Raw genomic sequence first — 17,202 nt, forward strand, 5'->3', positions numbered from 1 at the left:
GATTTAGGGTATATTTTGATCTGTTAGAAGAAACTGTACCTCAAAATTTTAAAGAGAGAACAACTTATATATATGCCAAAAATAAGGGTATCTACTATGAAGGGATAGAATGTGACTCTAAAAATGAAAAATAAAAATGTTTTTCTTTCAAGAAGGGATTGATAAGATGTTGGTTGAAAAGGGGAAAAAGAAAAATTCAAAAAAAAGACAGTTAAAAAAACTAACTTTGAAAAACTAATGAATCATGGTAAAAAAGCCATGAATTCTATGTGCAGTATTCCCCTAGCGCTGGAGTTCTGCCATTCTCATTGATGGGTAAACTTGGTCTTGGCTGCCTGTTTGTGCTGATCTTCTGGGGGAGGGGCCTGTTGCCATGGTTCCCAAAGGTCTTTGCCGGAGGCGGAATTGCCCCGCCCTTGTTGGTCGGGCTAAGGAATCTGCTCGGGTTTGCTCTCGGGAGCTTTTGTTCCCTGCAAGCTTTCTGTACAGCTTTGGAGGATGAGAGTGAAAATGGTGGCCTCCCAATCTCCACCCGGAGGAGCTGAGAACTCGGGGCCCCGCTCCTCAGTGTGCCCCCAGAGAAAAGCAGTCACTCTCGTGTCCCCGGTCTCCGGCCACACTCCGTGCTCACCTGGCCCTGTGATGAGTGTTTCTATCTCTGGCACCCGACCCCGTGTGGAGTCTCCAAACCCAGCAGATCCCTGCGGTGCGCTCCCGCACTGCTCCTCCCGGGGGAGGAAGGGAAGTCTCCCCGGCTCTGCCGCTTGTTGGGTCCCTGCTGGAGGCGCAGTGGCCCGACTGGGCCGCGGATCACAGTTTATGGCAACCCCGAGCTGAGAGCCCGCGACTCTGCTCCGTCTCTGCAGCCGGCTTTCCCGCTCCGATAACTGGGAGTTCTGCCGCACTCAGGCACCCCCGGTCTTTCTGTGACCCTGAGGGTTCCACCCCCGCTTAGCCACTGGAGCGACGTCCCTCAGCGGAGCCGACTTCTAAAAGTTTCAATTTTGTGCTCCGCAGCTCTATCACTTGCCAGAAGCGGCAGATGGAGGCCCCCTCCCCCGCCATATATCCTCTGAATATTGCCTCGGATTCACTTCTCCACACGTCCTACCTTCCAGTAAATGGTCGCTTTTCTGTTCAGAGAGTTGTTGCTATTCTTCTCTTCGACCTCCTGTTGAGTTCGTAGGTATTCAGAATGGTTTGATCCCTATTCAGCTGAATTCCTGAGACCAGATGAAATCCAGGCCTCCTACTCCTCCGCCATCTTGTTCCGCCCCCTCCCCCTCCCTATTTCTTAAAGACATTTTTCTATCTGTTCATAGCTTCTCTGGGTTTGGGATCTTGCCCTTTCCCTGCCCCAACCACTGAGTCTATAAATGCAATTATTTGCAAACTTTTGTATTGCACAGAAATGTTTGCTTGAAAATCTAATTCTTTTCTTGCTCTGGTGGGAATTTGATGTTAGACTATTGGCAAGTCTTTTACCTCATGAAGTCAAAATCACATATGACTGAACCTTTACTGTTTTTCAGTTTCCTTACCTGTAAAAGAAGACTCACAACCCCTTCCATTTTCATTTATATGTCACACACACACACACTACACGCACACACACACACACACACACATACACACACAAAGTACTTAGGACCTTTCATAAAAGTAGTAGAGATTCATGATTCCTTGCTGAAAACTCTTGAGCCAAAAGTTTTTCAGAATTCAAAATTTACATACTCTATATATTCCCTAATATCCCCAGCAGAGTCTGTTGGAAGCGCTTCATAATAAAACACACTATACCTCTGCAGCAAAGTGTGTAAATAGTCATCATCACTTGGATAATAATGCATATCAATCATCTTAAGTTGAACTTAGAAAATTTTTCACTTTTTGGAGCTCTTTTTGGATTTTGGATTTGCAGATACAGGAGTTTGGTTTTTATTAGGTATTCAACTTAAAATCATAAAGTTTTATGCTCAAACCAATTATAGTGCAACATGATAGCCTTTCTTACCTAAGCTGGCTTTCCAAAATGTCTCTACTATCCAGTTGGACCAATGGGACTCGAGCAAATCTCTTAATGTCGTCGATTGGGATTTTGCCTTCCATTCCCCTGTAATAATCTTGAAGGAGTCTCTTTGTATCTTGGAAACGGTTCAGTTCTGCCTTTAATAGCAAATAAGAATGTTAATACCCAAGAAAGAACAAGCTGATCTCTACATATTTCCCGCATAAGTTCTGTAAGCACTATTTTAAAATATTTCAGTTGAAATCAATTTTCTGGAAATTAAGAAAGAATTGGCTAGGGGCACCTGGGTGGCTCAGTCATTAAGCATCTGCCTTCGGCTCATGTCATGATCCCAGGGTCCTGAGATTGAGCCCCACATTGGGCTCCCTGCTCCACGGAAGCCTGCTTCTCCCTCTCCCACCCCCCCTTGCTTGTGTTCCCTCTCTCGCTGTGTCTCTCTCTGTCAAATAAATAAATAAAACCTTAAAAAAAAGAGAAAGAATTGGCTATAGACATAGATCTAATGGCATATATCTTATATACATATTTAAAGGCATATATAACAATGAAAGATAACTGGTGACTTTGCATTCTCTGTACTCATTGAGTATGATTCCACTCAACAAGGTGGCGTTTCTATGCCTCTTGACCTTGTGACAAAAGATTACAGTAAGTATGATGTCCGAAGTAGTACATATTATTCATTATTGTGACATTAAGAATTCCTATGTCCTGTATCCAATCAATTAATACATTAACAAACATGTGAATGTCTTCTACCAGAGGTAACAAGTTAATCGATTTGGGAGATGCCAAAAATATGATATATACAAATATGAAATACAAATATGGGTACAGATACAAATACAAAAAAACTGAAGTACAAAGTAAGACTAGGTTTTGGTCCTCTAGGACTATTTAACCTAGTTGTGGAGAAATGACAAGGTAAGGCAAAGGCAACGGTCAGTTCTCTTTTCACAGTTTCCACTCTTGCTCAGTAATGCGTACTAGGGAGATCACTCCTCCATGCTCACAGCAAACCCCGTCTGTTGGCATTGCCAGTAGTGCCTTGGGGGAAATGGAGGACACAGAGGAACTGGCGATAAGTGGAGCATCAGTCATACACAAGGGACTCCCTGCCAGCCAGGCTACCTCCCTTTGCAGGAATGAGGACATGCGTGCATCGTGAGTGCCAAATGCACCATGAATCTGCCAACCCATTCTCCCATTAGGTGTCAGATCAGTTGGCACTCCCATGCTCCTCTCCGGTAGCGTAAACATGACTTTCAGACTTTGCTTTGGTGAGCGGGGCTACTTAAACCAGTGCCTGAGGGCCTAGAGACTGAAGCTCTTCTGCAGAAGTATTCCATGATATATAGTTAATTATAGAAAGCATTTTTTTTCCAAAAAGAACAAACCTGACCTAGTGTTCAAAGCCCTTCGCTGACCCTAACCCAAAGATATTTATGAAGGGATCCCAATATTTATCAGGCAAGTAATGTTGCTATTTATTTCACAAAACATCCAGAAATAGTCTTGTACTACCATTTTCACAGTCTAGAATAAATAAATGCTTTTGCATTGTAGTCGACAACAGAAGACAAAAACAGTTTCAATAAGTTTGTTTTTGATACAAAAAAGGGTAAACCACATTGCTCCTGAAAAGCTGTCTTGCACATTGTTAAACGTTTCTAGGCAAATGACTGAAACAGGAAAAAGTTTACTTGGTTAAATTGAATCTATAGTATAAAATAAAATTACCATTCATATGTTGTTTTAAATTATAAAACATGTTTTAAATATTTGGATTTTAAACATAAATATACATTTGAGTAACTTTTCAAACTAGCATTTTGAAATGATTAGGAAAACTAAACATTTTTATTTTCTTGCAGAGCAACCAAATTTTTAAGATATTCCTATATGGACAAATCTCACATTGTGACAATAAGTGTTTTCACTTGTCATGCTTAGAAACAGAATCCTAGTTTTGAAGGGAATGTTAGAAAATCATCAAGCATAATATTTTCTAAAATTTATTGGGTAGAAAACTTGTCCTGTGGGCTGTTAATGAGTACCCTGTTGGGGATAAACAAAACCAAAAACTTTGTAATGTCAAATAGTTTCAGAAATGCTGGATTAACATATCAAAAAGGTTTCTTAATGGCAGGGCATCTCGATGTCCTAATATGTCAATATGTTTGTTAATCTCCCAGGGAAAGGGAAGCACAGAGTATGCAGTACTTCCCAATTTCACTTGATCACTGAGTCCTTTACTGCGGACCATTGTGTAAAACTAGTGTCCCATGGATCCCACTTTGGGAAATGCTTATCTAGTTGTCTGTTACCCAGTATTGCAGGCCTTGAAGTCTTTATCATAAAGATTCTTTCCCCTAGCCCTCCATTCCAGAAACATGTGCAAACTTTCTGCTTATAAGCAGCTCAGTTGCTTCAAAAGTCTGTTATTTGTTGGATGGTTCTAATCATTGGGTTCTTTCTGCATTTATTGAACTGCAATCCACTTCCTGTAATTTCCCTCTTCAGTTTTTGTAACGTCCTATCGATCAGTGCAGAATGAGGTTCTTTGCTATTTCACGTGGCGGGCCTTCAACTATTAGAACAATGCTGAAGGATTGTAACAGAAGTCACAGCACAGGGTTGTTGTGAAGGTCTAATGTAAGATACATGAAAGTCCTTCGAGCAGTGCCTGGCACATACAGAGGAAGGAGGAAGGAATTAACAAAGAACAGCTCTTAATTTGCTGCCCTGTCCTTTCTCTTCTTTCCTCCTCATTGATTTTAGATGTGGATTCACTTCTTAGGACGAGAGCCTTCCATCTAGGATGTGAGAGTTCTACCATTCCCCAAAGAGGCATGTACTGCTCGGACTAATGAGAAATGATTCACAAAGATTCTCTATTCCCTTTGCCTTCACTACTGGATTTCAGATATTTCTGCCAGAAGCTTCTGACATACCTGTTCTAACAGTCAATCTCTCCTTGCCCGAACCAGTGCCCCAGGAATGCTACCCAGTGTGGCTTAAGCTGCTTGGCTGGCTCACTTTAATCCTTTGTACAACCCACACCTGGATCCCAGAGCTGGTAGTCAGTGAGGCTGCTCCTGGGTCTCAGCTTTCTGCTGACTTTTCAGGCCTCCTGTGGTCCAACCTGCCCCTATACCACGGGCTTGTCCCTCTGAAGGTTGGAAGTATCAGCATTCATGGTCGTTGGTTGAGTGAGCCTTTATTGAACATCTACCGTGCGCTAACTCGGATTGTCAGCTAAATATCCTGCTCTCCCACATTATCTCCTCATATACATCAATCGGTTGAGGACTAGAAATGCACCTTTTTCTATTCTCTACCCTCACGGCTATGCTCTTAGGAAAGAATACTCATGTAGACACAGCTTGGCTAACACAAGCTTACTATTCCCCTCAGCTTGGCTAAACTTTAGATACTCTTCTTCCTAACTCCAGGTGCCTGACTGCCCTTTTCTAATTTACTTTACAAAATTTATCATTGTAAATCCTTGCTCTGTCCATTTATAGGTAAATCTTTTTTTTCCTAAAGATTTTATTTATGAGAGAGAGAACATGGGGAGGGCCGAGGGAGAAGGAGAAACATACTCTCCCTGAGCAGGGAGCCCAACAACACGGGGCTCAAACCCAGGACCCTGAGATCACAACCTGAGCCAAAGGCAGACGCTTAACTGACTGAACCACCAGGCACCCCTGAGATGTAAATCTTTTTAAAAGCTTCTTGCCAGTTTTAGAACTCAAAACTGTCTTTCCCAAGTATCTGGGCACCGTCCCTTTGAAAAGTAAACATCAAGGAAATCATACCCCTAGCTGCCAGGTCCTCTGGGAGGGAAGGAGCCTAACTTGCTCCTTGAGGGTAACTTGCTCCCAGTGTTAAAACCAGGTGAAGAGAGGAGAATGTTTATTTTTCCTTCAGGCAAAGCCAATCAGCAAGCCCAGATGGCTTCTGATGCCCACTACACCCCAGCTCTCAAACTCCAGCTCTTTTTCTTGGCAACGCTGGGTGTCCAGACCTGGCCTGTGCTCTGTTGCCTACTGTTGACAACACTCCTGGAATAAGACCAGTCGCTATCTTCTTATCCCATCTAGTGCAATTTTTATTTAACAGGCTGCAAATATCAGTTAGTGAGGTTGTTCTGGTGAATGTTTTTTTTTTTTTTTGTCTTCAGTCCTGACATAAACCTTTCTCTGGAGTCAGATGCCTGCTGACATTGACTCAGCCCATGCTGTGTGGCAGAGCTGCTTTCCTGGGCTTTTGCTGGCCACTCTGGGTGTCTGTTGTGAGAGGTAACAACCGGTATAAGACAGCACCTCTCTTGTCCCTCTCCACAGTTCTAAGCCACCTGGAAACAAAGCTGGTTGGTGGTTGCTTGGGATGTTGCCAGTTTCTGCTTTGTTTTTGTTTTTGCTTTTTTTTTAAGTAGGCTCTATGCCCAGCTTCATGGGGTTTGAACTCACAACCCCGAGATCAAGATCTGAGCTGAGGTCAAGATTGGATGCTTAAGCAACTGAGCCACCCAGGCGCCCCGGGGTGCTACCAGTTCTAGTGCTTGTTGGGCCCGGGCTAAAATTATTTAGTTCAGCTAAATTCCTCAGCAAGCTGCAGCTCAGGCCAGGCCGAGTGCTGTCAGTAAAATGAGCCTGAAGAGGCCCCTCGTCCTCCCAAAGGAGTTGTAAAGGGAGGGACGGGACGTAGCTGTGGAAGCAAGAGCCTGTGTTGTTGATGGGCTTCTCTTACCTGCATTAATGACAAGAAATGGTTCATCGTTATTCCAATTGAGTCCTGCAACCAGCTCTCGTTAATGACATCCTGACGCTCCTGCTCTGCTTCTTCCTTCCGAGCATCACAGATGTCCCACAGGCGGTCTCGTAAATCCTGAGCAGAAAGAAACATCACTGCTAACGCTTTACAATCGCAGCTCAAATTACCGCAGTGTAGTAAAACTAGAATCCTTTGCCTGTCTTAAAAATGTCTCCAAAGAAAATTAGACCTAACGTACTCATGCATTTTATTCCTTCATCCAATAAATATTTATTTTGCTTCTACTCTATGCCAGGCCCTTACTTTATAAGACCAGCTCACCAAATCATATGCCCACGTCTAGCACAAATCCACTGCAGTTCACTTTATTTATGGGTGGCTATGTTTTATGTAGTATTCTAATCCTTTCTCAGAAAATTTGTTTAGTTGAAAAAGTCCTGGGGCACCTGGGTGGCTTAGTCAGTTAAGCACCGGACTCTTGATTTCAGCTCAGGTCATGATCTCAGGTTGTGAGATCAAACCCCTCATCGAGCTCTGCACTGGGTGTGGAGCCTGCTTACACTCTCTCTCTCTCTCTCTCTCTCTCTCTCTCTCTCTCTGCCTATCCCTGTCTGCTCTCTAAATAAATAAATAAATAAGTCAGGGAATTTATGGGGAAATGGCGTATTGTTGGTGGAGGATATATGTAGCTGTATTTAATCCAAGGGCATAGGCTTATTCATTAATCATGAGTGGAACATGTCATTCCCCCAAGAAGTGCTGTCTGAGCTTAATAGGACTGTCCAAAAATTAGCTTTGTACCAAAGAGCTAGCAGTAAGAAAAATCTTTTAAAATCCCAGCTCTGCCATTTATATAACAAAACTAACAATAGCTACCATGTACTGAGGTCTTTCTACATGTATCAGTGTATCAGAACGTAAGTCACTGTACTTATATCAACTCATTTAATGCCTCACAACAACATGAACATAATATATTATAATGTTCATTTTGCAGAGAAGTCACAGAAAGGTTATCTTCCTGAAGGCACACAATAAGTAGGTCGTGGATCCAGGATATGAGCCTGTGCTCTTGAATAATCTATACCACTATTTCAGGTCACAGTTACTTTATCTGTAACTTACCTTTTGGATGTGCCATATAGAATAAATTAGCTTATGTATATAAAGCACTTAGCACAGTATTTAGCATACAGTAATTCCTTGGTTAATAAAAACTATTATAATCTTATAAGAATATCATATTATCTATGCAATAAAATATCTGTTTAATAAAATATCCCATTAATGAAATGCATAGTCAATTAAAATGTGACAGGTTTCACAATAATAATTTATAAAACATTATGATGTGTTGGGCATTGTGCTGTGCTTTACATGGATTACCTCGCTAATCCCCACAATAACCAGGAGGTAAATTCTGGTGAGAAAATTGATGCCCAGAGAGGTTAAGTCACTTGGCTATGGTTTCAATGTGGTGGAGCCAGGAATCCTAATGCAAGCAGTTTCATTCTAGTGCCCACAGTGGGTTTTATTTCTGTGATATTGTATTAATGGGACTCTTCGCATTTTGATTTGTTACCTTCAGGGAACTGCACATAAAAATGAGAATATCACAGCCATTTTTATAGCCCTATGCTAAGTATCAGCACAAAACACCATTATTATAGAGCTGACCTTGGTATCTGCATGGTCTTTCCACAAATGCTTTGGCAGATATTCAGCATACTGGCTGGTGCTTACCAAGCATTTGTACATTTTTGAGAGCTAGAAGAGTTTTCTTTTTGTTCCTGCCTCACTGTGAGGCCTTGGCAAGTACTGGCATCTCTGTGGTTCAGATTTCTGATGGCAGAGTGGGGACAGTGAAATAGCAGAACCTCTCCATTAACTTCTCAGAAGTGGAATGAAATAAGACAAGAACAAGGACATTGACCAAGCATAGAGAGGGTCTGGGCTTACCTAGAGGCATGGCTGGTTGTCACATTTCATTTGGCAAGAATTAGGGAATTATTATATGTTCCTGAGTGGGTTGTATTGAAGAGTGGGTTGTATTGAAGAAAAACTCATGGCTATTAATTGTGAAGGTTGTGCAGACAAAAATCATTAAAAATGAACACTTTTACAAAAGTTTTAAAGGTTTTCTGTTGGGTCAAAAGCCCAAATTCAATTTATATGGTGGTTACTAGAGTCTCACATAAAACAAAATGATACAAAAAGGTCAAAAGTCAAAACTTATACAAGACAAATACAAATAAGAAATAAAGCAAGGTTCACAGTATTAATATCAGATACAGTAGAATTCAGTACAAAAGAAGTACTTTGGTGCAAAGATGGTTATTTTATACTCTAAAGAGCATAGGAGACCATGAAGAAATAGCTTGTTACGTTTCTTCACATGTCAATATGTGTCCCATTAATACAATATCACATGCTTCAGAAAAACCGTTTAATGAATGGTTCAGGGCATGGGCCGGGGAGCATGGTGGTGTGGGGTCAAATCCCAGCTCTGACACTTACTTCACCATATTTTGTCATCCATAAAATGGGAATATTACTAGTTCCCACCTCAGAGGGGTGTCTTGAGGATGCAGGAAGACAGTGCCAGCACGTACATGTTCAGGTTAGCTATTACTGCTGCTACATTAAAGTCTGTAAAGCAATCTACTAAATCTCTTAAAATCTATAAAGCAAGGCAAATGGATAGAAATGTAACCATCATAGGGATTTTTAACTTACTTCCATTAGTTTTTGCAAGATTATGTAGGTATAAAAATGTAACAAAAGGGTAACTGTTGCTATGACACTGAAAAATGAAAGTGATATATGGGGCCCATCCTAAACCTGAGTTTGGACATAGGGCTGGAAGCAAAGGCAGGTTTATTTTTGAAAACTACTTAAGTTTCCCTACAATATACTCCTGCTGAGAATCCACTGCTAAAATGCATTCTAATGACATTAACAAGGTTGATTTGGCCAAAACTTATTGAACCTTCTAAATAGAGACTATCTGCTATTTTCTAGCACCCATGGAATATCAACGAAAATATTCCATGTTTAAGGCAACTTAAAAATTTAGATAAATTTAAAATATTATTAAAATTACTTAAATTAAAATCAAAACTCGAAATACCTAATTCTCAGATCACAATGCAACAAAATTAGAAGCAAGGGACAAAATTTAAAGCAATAACAACATTTGTCACTGGGAAATGAAACAAAACATTTTAAAAAATAATTAGGTGGTCAGTGAGAATATCAATAAGGCAATTAGACACTATTTGGTAATTAATTATAATGAAAATACTAAGGTCAAAAACAATGGGATCTATCCAAGTTTCTACTTAAAGTTTTTTGTCTTTCCTTGACTATTTTTATTAGAAGCTTCTCTACTTTATTGATTGAATTGATATTTTTAAAAAGTTTAATGTTTTTAACTTCCTAATTGAAATCAGGCTTCCTGGACTTCAGAAGTCCTTTTCTAAAACATCAGGGTCATATATTCCACTTATGAATTTATGAAAATCTGCCTATTAAGGGCCAGGCACTGTGCCTGCTGGAGATACAAAGATGTATAAGATTTGGTACCTTCCCTCAAAGGATCGATTCAATACTGGCAGCCCTTTAGGTTTTCCATGAAGTTCCCTCCTTCTCCCTGACGTCAGCCAACTATATGACCGCACTCAAGGTAGGCATGTGCTTAATGCCAGGTATGGAGATAGTTACAATGCTGAACAAAGGGGTTAGGGGTCTACAAAACAGATGCCAAGAATGCTCTTGCTTTGCTGGACTTGGCTCCTCTTTCTGGAAGTGTTCACCATGTTCTCATTCTGAGAACATGAGTCTCAACTCAAGTTTGGAAGAGCCATGGCTCTTGAAAGTTGGCAGGTTAAGTGTTCAAACCATTTCCCTCCTCACCCTCACACCTCATGGAAGAAGAAGGGAATGAGTTAGGGTTCTGCAGTACAATATGTGCGTGTGTGGAGACCCTGGTGCAGCAGGTCACAGATTTCCTTACATTTACTCTTTGGTGTAGTTCAGACTTTGTTTCCTCATCATCCCACAGGTCATCGGGAAGAGTATTGAAATCAGCCTGCCATTGAGATACAAAATCTTGTTTGTGATCTGGACGTCGCAGAAAATGCTGGAAATTTGTTCTGTAAGGCAGTAAGAGAATGAGATGGAGCTCACATGACATGACTATAGACTACAAAATTCTGACTTTGGAAACATTACTTACCTAACTTCGTATAAGTAAGAAATCACAGAATGCTGTTCTTCTCTCAGATGCCTGAGTACTGTTTTGATGGAGTTTATATAGGAATTTTCTATTAGTTCCCAGTAAGGTACTAAAAAGGAAGGTATTTCCTGTTAAATGGTAAAGCATAAAATTAATCATTTCAAAGTGACAACTCTTCTGACTAATTGAGTCAAAAGAGCAATACTAAGCAAGAAGAACAAGAGGCAGATGTAACTATCTAAAGCATTCTCTGTGAAACTTCTTGCCCCTCCTTTTCTTTTCTCCCCCAACTAATTTCTATTCCAAATACTTCTTCATGTCTCACTTCAGATAAATTTCTTCCAGAAATTCTTCCCTGATCCGAAAAGTCTTGAAGGTCATCTTCTGACATTCCAGAGTTCTATCTCAGCCCCTGTACTTTCTCCTATTATAGTAGGGATGACATTAATGGCAACTGCTTGTTCATTTGTCCATATTCGCCTCTAGAATATCAGTCTCATAAAGAATAATGAGAACAATGGTTGTTTTAGTCACCACTCTACCATTTTTCCTAATCACCACAGTGTCTGGGACATAATAGGTGCTCAAGAAATATTTATTGAATGAATAAACAGATGTCATATTTTGCCTAAGTTGGAAAGCTGCCTATCATGGACAATATCTAGTGTTCATGTCAGAGTGGTGATGAGTCATTTCTCTGAATTTGCCCAAGTGGTTTTATCTTTGCTGTGTGTACCATGAAAATTAGAAAGTTTCTTTAGGTTATCTTTGATGATACAAATAAATAATCAAAACTAAGAAATAATCAAGATGAAATAAAATTGAAGATACATATTATATTCAATATAAATTCTCTGTACTAAATATTCCCTTATTGGCTGTGCATTTATTTACTCAGGGAATTACACATGGGGACCTGAGAGGTTATTTGGCTAATCTCCTTTCCAATTGAGAAATGCTAAATACTAGCAATACATGATCCCTCCGTGGACCTCACTGATACATTTCAGGGCAGGCCCTCTGGTGTCACACAACTATGTTACTGTAAAAGTCTCCCTTGTGTTGAGCAGCAATTTGCCTTCCTGTAGTTCCCACTTCCCAGCCCTAGCTGTGCCCCTTGGAGAAGGGCAGACTACATTCATACAGTCTTCCCTGTGACAGCCTCTCAGATATTGGAAGGCAATGGGGAGAGGTTGGCTGGGATTCAGGATGAAACTTGTTTTGTTAGGTTCAGCATCTAGTACAGCATTTGCACATAACAGGCCTCCAATAAATTTTACTACGTAGGGGCGCCTGGGTGGCTCAGTCGTTAAGCGTCTGCCTTCCGCTCAGGTCATGATCCCAGGGTCCTGGAATCGAGCCCCACATCGGGCTCCCTGCTCCGTGGGAAGCCTGCTTCTCCCTCTCCTACTCCCCCTGCTTGTGTTCCCTCTCTCACTGTGTCTCTCTCTGTCAAATAAATAAATAAAATCTTTAAAAAAAATTTTACTACGTAGACTCACCTGAACCCAATTTTATCATCAGTTAAATTTTTAGGAGACTGGCTGGCTCCATCTAGTTCTAGAAGTCTATGATTTAATGTCCAGACACATTGAAGTATTCATTTATCTAGTTTAAATGCCTATGGTTCCTTTAATGCTCCTCTGACATTATTTTAACACCTAGATGTTCAGATCTATACTTTCCAATTAAATTCTCTTTTTTTTTGATAACCCAGAATGGTGCTAAAGACCATTTTAAATAAGCCCCATTACTCCACCTCCCTCCTGGATGACTTTAATCCATTAATTCACACTTGGTGCATAGAGAGTTACCACCTAGGAATAGACCTAATTGAATTAACACCCTGCTCACAGATCTCATTTGTTTATAAGAACTTCATGAGAAGTTGTCAAATACTATTTTGAACTCAAGATATACAAAGTTTATGGTACTTCTCTGATCCATCTAGTCAACCTTGCTGTCAAGGAAAAGGAATGGGCCAGTTCAGCGGGACTTAGTGAAACTGTGTGGGCTCCGGGTGATCATTTTTGTAGTTTATACATGCTCAGAAGTCAGACTTTTAATATTTTCTCTCAAATTGTGTCAGGGTTTAATGTTTGGAGTATTGGTCTGTATGTTACTAAATCCCATCAGCCTTTTATTAAACACTTAGGTATTTTCCTATATCTGGTCTTCTGGAATCTCCCACATCCTCTGTGATTTCTATGAGTTATTGATAATTTCAAATCTACAGGTTCTTCCAGTCTCTAGGCTATAATTTTTTCTGGGTCTGGGCACTTGAACTTATGTGATGTGACTAGATGTTCAGATCTATACTTTCCAATTAAATAGTCTTTTAATTGGATAAGACTGAGTATATTAGGAAATCAGTAGCCAAAGCAAATATGCTCCAAAACTTCAGAAGCTGACAAGCAAAGCCCTCCGTTCTGACTGCCTTCTCAGTTCTCCCTTCACCCCTCCTTCTGGCTGACAAAGGAGGTAGGATCCAGGTTCTCCTGGAACTTGGCTGCTGCTTCCACCCGGAAGAGCCAGATCTGAAAGCAATCTCTCTCAGTCTCTTCAACCTCTCTCTCAATCTACCTTCCCTTCTCCCCTTCTTCTTCTCCTCTCCCCCTTCCTCTCTTTCTCTGTCCACATGCCTACTGAGGGAGGTAGATATGGGGTCCTTGGATGGCCTGGAACTGGGGTTACCAGATAAAGTATAGGAGGCGCACTTAAATTCATTGATAATCTGAAATTCAAATTTAACTGGGCATCTGTCTTTCTTCTTTGACAGGTAAGCTCTACAGCTAACCTGCCGAAGTGTGAGAACCTTAGGGTGGGGAAAGGACTAGAGAGGATCATGTGGCTGCTTTGTTTCTAGGCTCTAGACTACTTCTAGTTGTAGCAAAATGTGTTCTCCACATGGTTTCACTTAGGTTATTAGAGGTAGAAGTCTGTGCTGCATTTTCTTCCCATTGTTCCTCCAGACCAAGTTCCTATCCTTCATTCTTCAGGCCGCTCAGTGCCCTGGAAGGCTAACTTATGTGAACTACTTCAGGAAACAACCTTGCCCTCCATCGTCTGGGCAGGAGATGGGAGAGCAAGAAGAACATAAGGTCTGGTCCTGTATTTCCCCACTCCGCTCTGCTGTGTCACTGTGGGTGGCTACATCCCTCTGTTGAAGGCCTCTGCTCCTGCCAGATGGCCCTCTCTACACAGAGGTCCTCTTGACTTCCAAGCATCTGCTCCTTTTCCCCACCTTCTCAGGCCTACAGGCCATATGGCTCCCAGCTACCCCTTGTTTGGGGGTAATAATAAAATCCTTATATGTTCCCTTATTCAACTCTCCTTAAATTATCATCTGTTTTCTGCCAGAATCCTGACTGCTAGGAGATCTACATGGGAGCTGGTGCCAAATCTCAGGGTTAATGTTTATTTTTTCAGTTCTGCCCTCTATTTCCTTCTTGTCCTCTATGTATTTATTTCTCTCATGAGCTTCAAGGTTTGGAGTTAAGGATTAGATTTCAATATTTTTGTCTCTTACTCCCCAACCCTGCCAAATAATATCATTTTAGTTTTATCTACTTCCCAACAACCATTTCTATATCCTGATTCTATGACAAGTTTTTTTAAATGTATTTATTTCAATAAGTAGCTTCTGTTTGGCTGAGTGATATTATACTCATCTATAATTATATCATTTAATGTTGTCATTTTCAAATGTTTTCTGCTCTAGCTTCCTTATCAATGTAAATTAATTAAATCATTAGAGCTTCATCAAGAATCTATGTTGTGTTTGATTCTGTATTGAATATAGTCAATTATCCCGCATGTTCCTGCCCTCTTTCAAAGAGTTTATAATCTAATTGGGGAGATAAGACATTTCCCTAGGAAAGATCAATAATAATAGCAACAGCACAACCACTGAAATTCACGATTGGGTCTCAAATGCCTGGCCCAAGCAGTCAGTGCTCAGAGTTCATAAGAGTAAGAATTCACTGAGGATTGTGGTGAAGAAAAAAAGGGGCTGCATCTTTTATAGAGCAATTTGTCTTTGAAAAAAGTGTGAAAGGAAAGACCATTCTTGGTGATTTTCTTAAGATGATTTATCTATTGAAGCAACCAGCTTTGCCTACGTGAAGACTGAGCTTTGCCTACGTGAAGACTGGGCTTTGCGGTTGTCAGAGAACAAAGAACTGAAGGGAGTTCCCAGAGTTCACCTGGGGCATCTCCTCGCCTTATTCTGGCATACCTATTTAAAGTTCTCAAGCCAGACAGTGACCTGTTCTTTTATTAGTTTAGTTAGTTTCAAAAAGTTTCTTCTATTTGTAAAAAGTCAGAAGTTAAACTTCATTTGAAAGCATTACAATGCAGACATGAGAATATGGATGGAGGGCTATAATTTGCTGGATATGTGTTCTGAGGAAGTCATTCTTCCAGGAAACTGCATCTCTGCTTGTCCTTGGGGAGAAAATTGGTCCTCACAGAACCCATTTGTTCTCCTGCTTTCAGCACTTAATAGTGGTTCAAAGCATGACTCAGAAACTCCAGGGAGTAGAGAGAGGATACAATGTGATTCAATGAATAGCGTCAAAAATTCACCTCGGCTTTTTTTATTATTATTATGTTCAGTTAGCCAACATATAGTCCATCATTAATTTTTGATGTAGTGTTCAACGATTCATCAGTTGAGTATAACACCCAGTGCTCATCACCACGCGTGCCCTCACCATGGCTTTCTGATGAGCATACATATCACCAGCTATAAAAGGCCTGGATGGTGCAAATAATGGTGTGATTCTTACTATAAACAAGAGAAAGGCTAGCTCCTACTAACTTCAGTCTTAAACTGCCATACCTCAGGAATTGGTTCATTCACGTAGACCCATTCTTCGGCTCCTGGCTTAGGTGGTGGTGGCACTATGGGAACAGGTGACACATCTGTAGAATCAGCAGGTGATTTCTTTACTGGTCCTTTCCCTCCTGGTGATTTTCCCTTAGGAGAACCTTAAATATGCATAATAAATCATTCCACTACAAGTAGATGAATGGAACCAGATTCTGGTGGATGAATAAATCTAAGATTACTGCAGACTTCAGGCAACCCATTAAGCAGTTTTGGGGAGTCTTAGCAAATCAAAAAAATAAAAAACCCCATTCTCTACAACCTCCAAATTAACCAATAAATATCAGGAACAGGTTTGGTTTTTTTTTTGTTTGTTTGTTTGTTTGTTGTAAGCCACTCAGGTTTTTTGTCCAGTTGGCTATCAAAAGCAACTTGGTATTTTACTTTTGTCTCTGTCCTTGCTTTCATAACGAACAAAGTTTACACTGAAAAGTGCATTTCATTTACTATTGCAAGTACTAGCAAATTAAATTCTCCATCCGGAATGAGAAAGAGTAAGTATACTATGAGCAGTGCTCTTGATGGTTTTTTTGTTTGTTTGTTTGTTTGTTTTGTTTTTGTTTTGAAGCTCAGGGGAGGAGTAGGGAGGAAGGAGGTTACTGTAAGTCAGCTGGAGTCAGTGAAGGATGTGGGGAAGGAGACAGAGTACCGTAGCTCCTGAATATTCCAACATTCCCTGAATGAGACACAGGGTTTCTGAGTGGGAAACTATTTCTTGCTACACTCAGGGAGTATGCTGTGCCATAAGCCTGACTGCATTAAGGCGTGAGAAAGAGAGAAGGGGAGAGCAGAGGAAGAGAGAGGAGGGAGGAAGAGGAGGTAGAGGAGGAGAAAGAGGAGGAAGAGAAAGAATGCTAATGTTCAGTTCAGAATCCAGAAAGGGCATATGCTTCACTCCCCCTGAGAGCATGAAGAAAGGAACCTAGACCAGTTGGGTGGCATGGCACTCTTATGGTCTGAAAGATCCTGTGATTCATCAAAGTCGCGGAACTCAGAAAGCCTAATATTTCCTTAAAGGATCAAGGTTATTATGGTTTAGAAAATCATTCCGTTTAAATTGCACTTACCTTCAGAATAATTACTGAGAATTTAGATGCAGTTTATAGACACCTATAGATTTGGGAATACTTTATTTCCCAAGCTATATTTCCTTAATGAGTATTATTTAATGATAATGCTATTTAGAAAAGTAAATATATCTTACACTTTTATGCTAGTTAAATTATATAGATTATAAGTACAGGGGGAATTGTCAATTATGTCTTA

General features: G+C 40.6%; 1 protein-coding gene across 11 annotated transcripts in view; it reads right to left on the bottom strand.

Moving 5' to 3' along the window:
• Positions 1–17,202, bottom strand: part of SPEF2 (sperm flagellar 2) — a 173,241-nt gene that overhangs the window by 62,230 nt on the left and 93,809 nt on the right. For all 11 annotated transcript variants that reach the window (XR_012377618.1, XR_012377616.1, XR_012377617.1 and 8 more), the window contains 5 exons: positions 15,889–16,037; positions 11,046–11,173; positions 10,824–10,962; positions 6,785–6,922; positions 2,015–2,166 (listed from right to left, as the gene is read on the bottom strand). Coding sequence is in view for 7 of the 11 variants with exons in the window: in XM_073891028.1 (XP_073747129.1) it covers positions 2,015–2,166; positions 6,785–6,922; positions 10,824–10,962; positions 11,046–11,173; positions 15,889–16,037 (706 nt within the window). In the remaining 4 variants the exon portion in view is untranslated. The remainder of the gene's footprint in view (positions 1–2,014; positions 2,167–6,784; positions 6,923–10,823; positions 10,963–11,045; positions 11,174–15,888; positions 16,038–17,202) is intronic.

The sequence above is a fragment of the Callorhinus ursinus genome, unplaced genomic scaffold (genome assembly GCF_003265705.2).
Source record: "Callorhinus ursinus isolate GAN/ISIS: 27379988/994484 unplaced genomic scaffold, GSC_fseal_2.0 scaffold3, whole genome shotgun sequence".
In the NCBI taxonomy this organism is placed as follows: domain Eukaryota; kingdom Metazoa; phylum Chordata; class Mammalia; order Carnivora; family Otariidae; genus Callorhinus; species Callorhinus ursinus.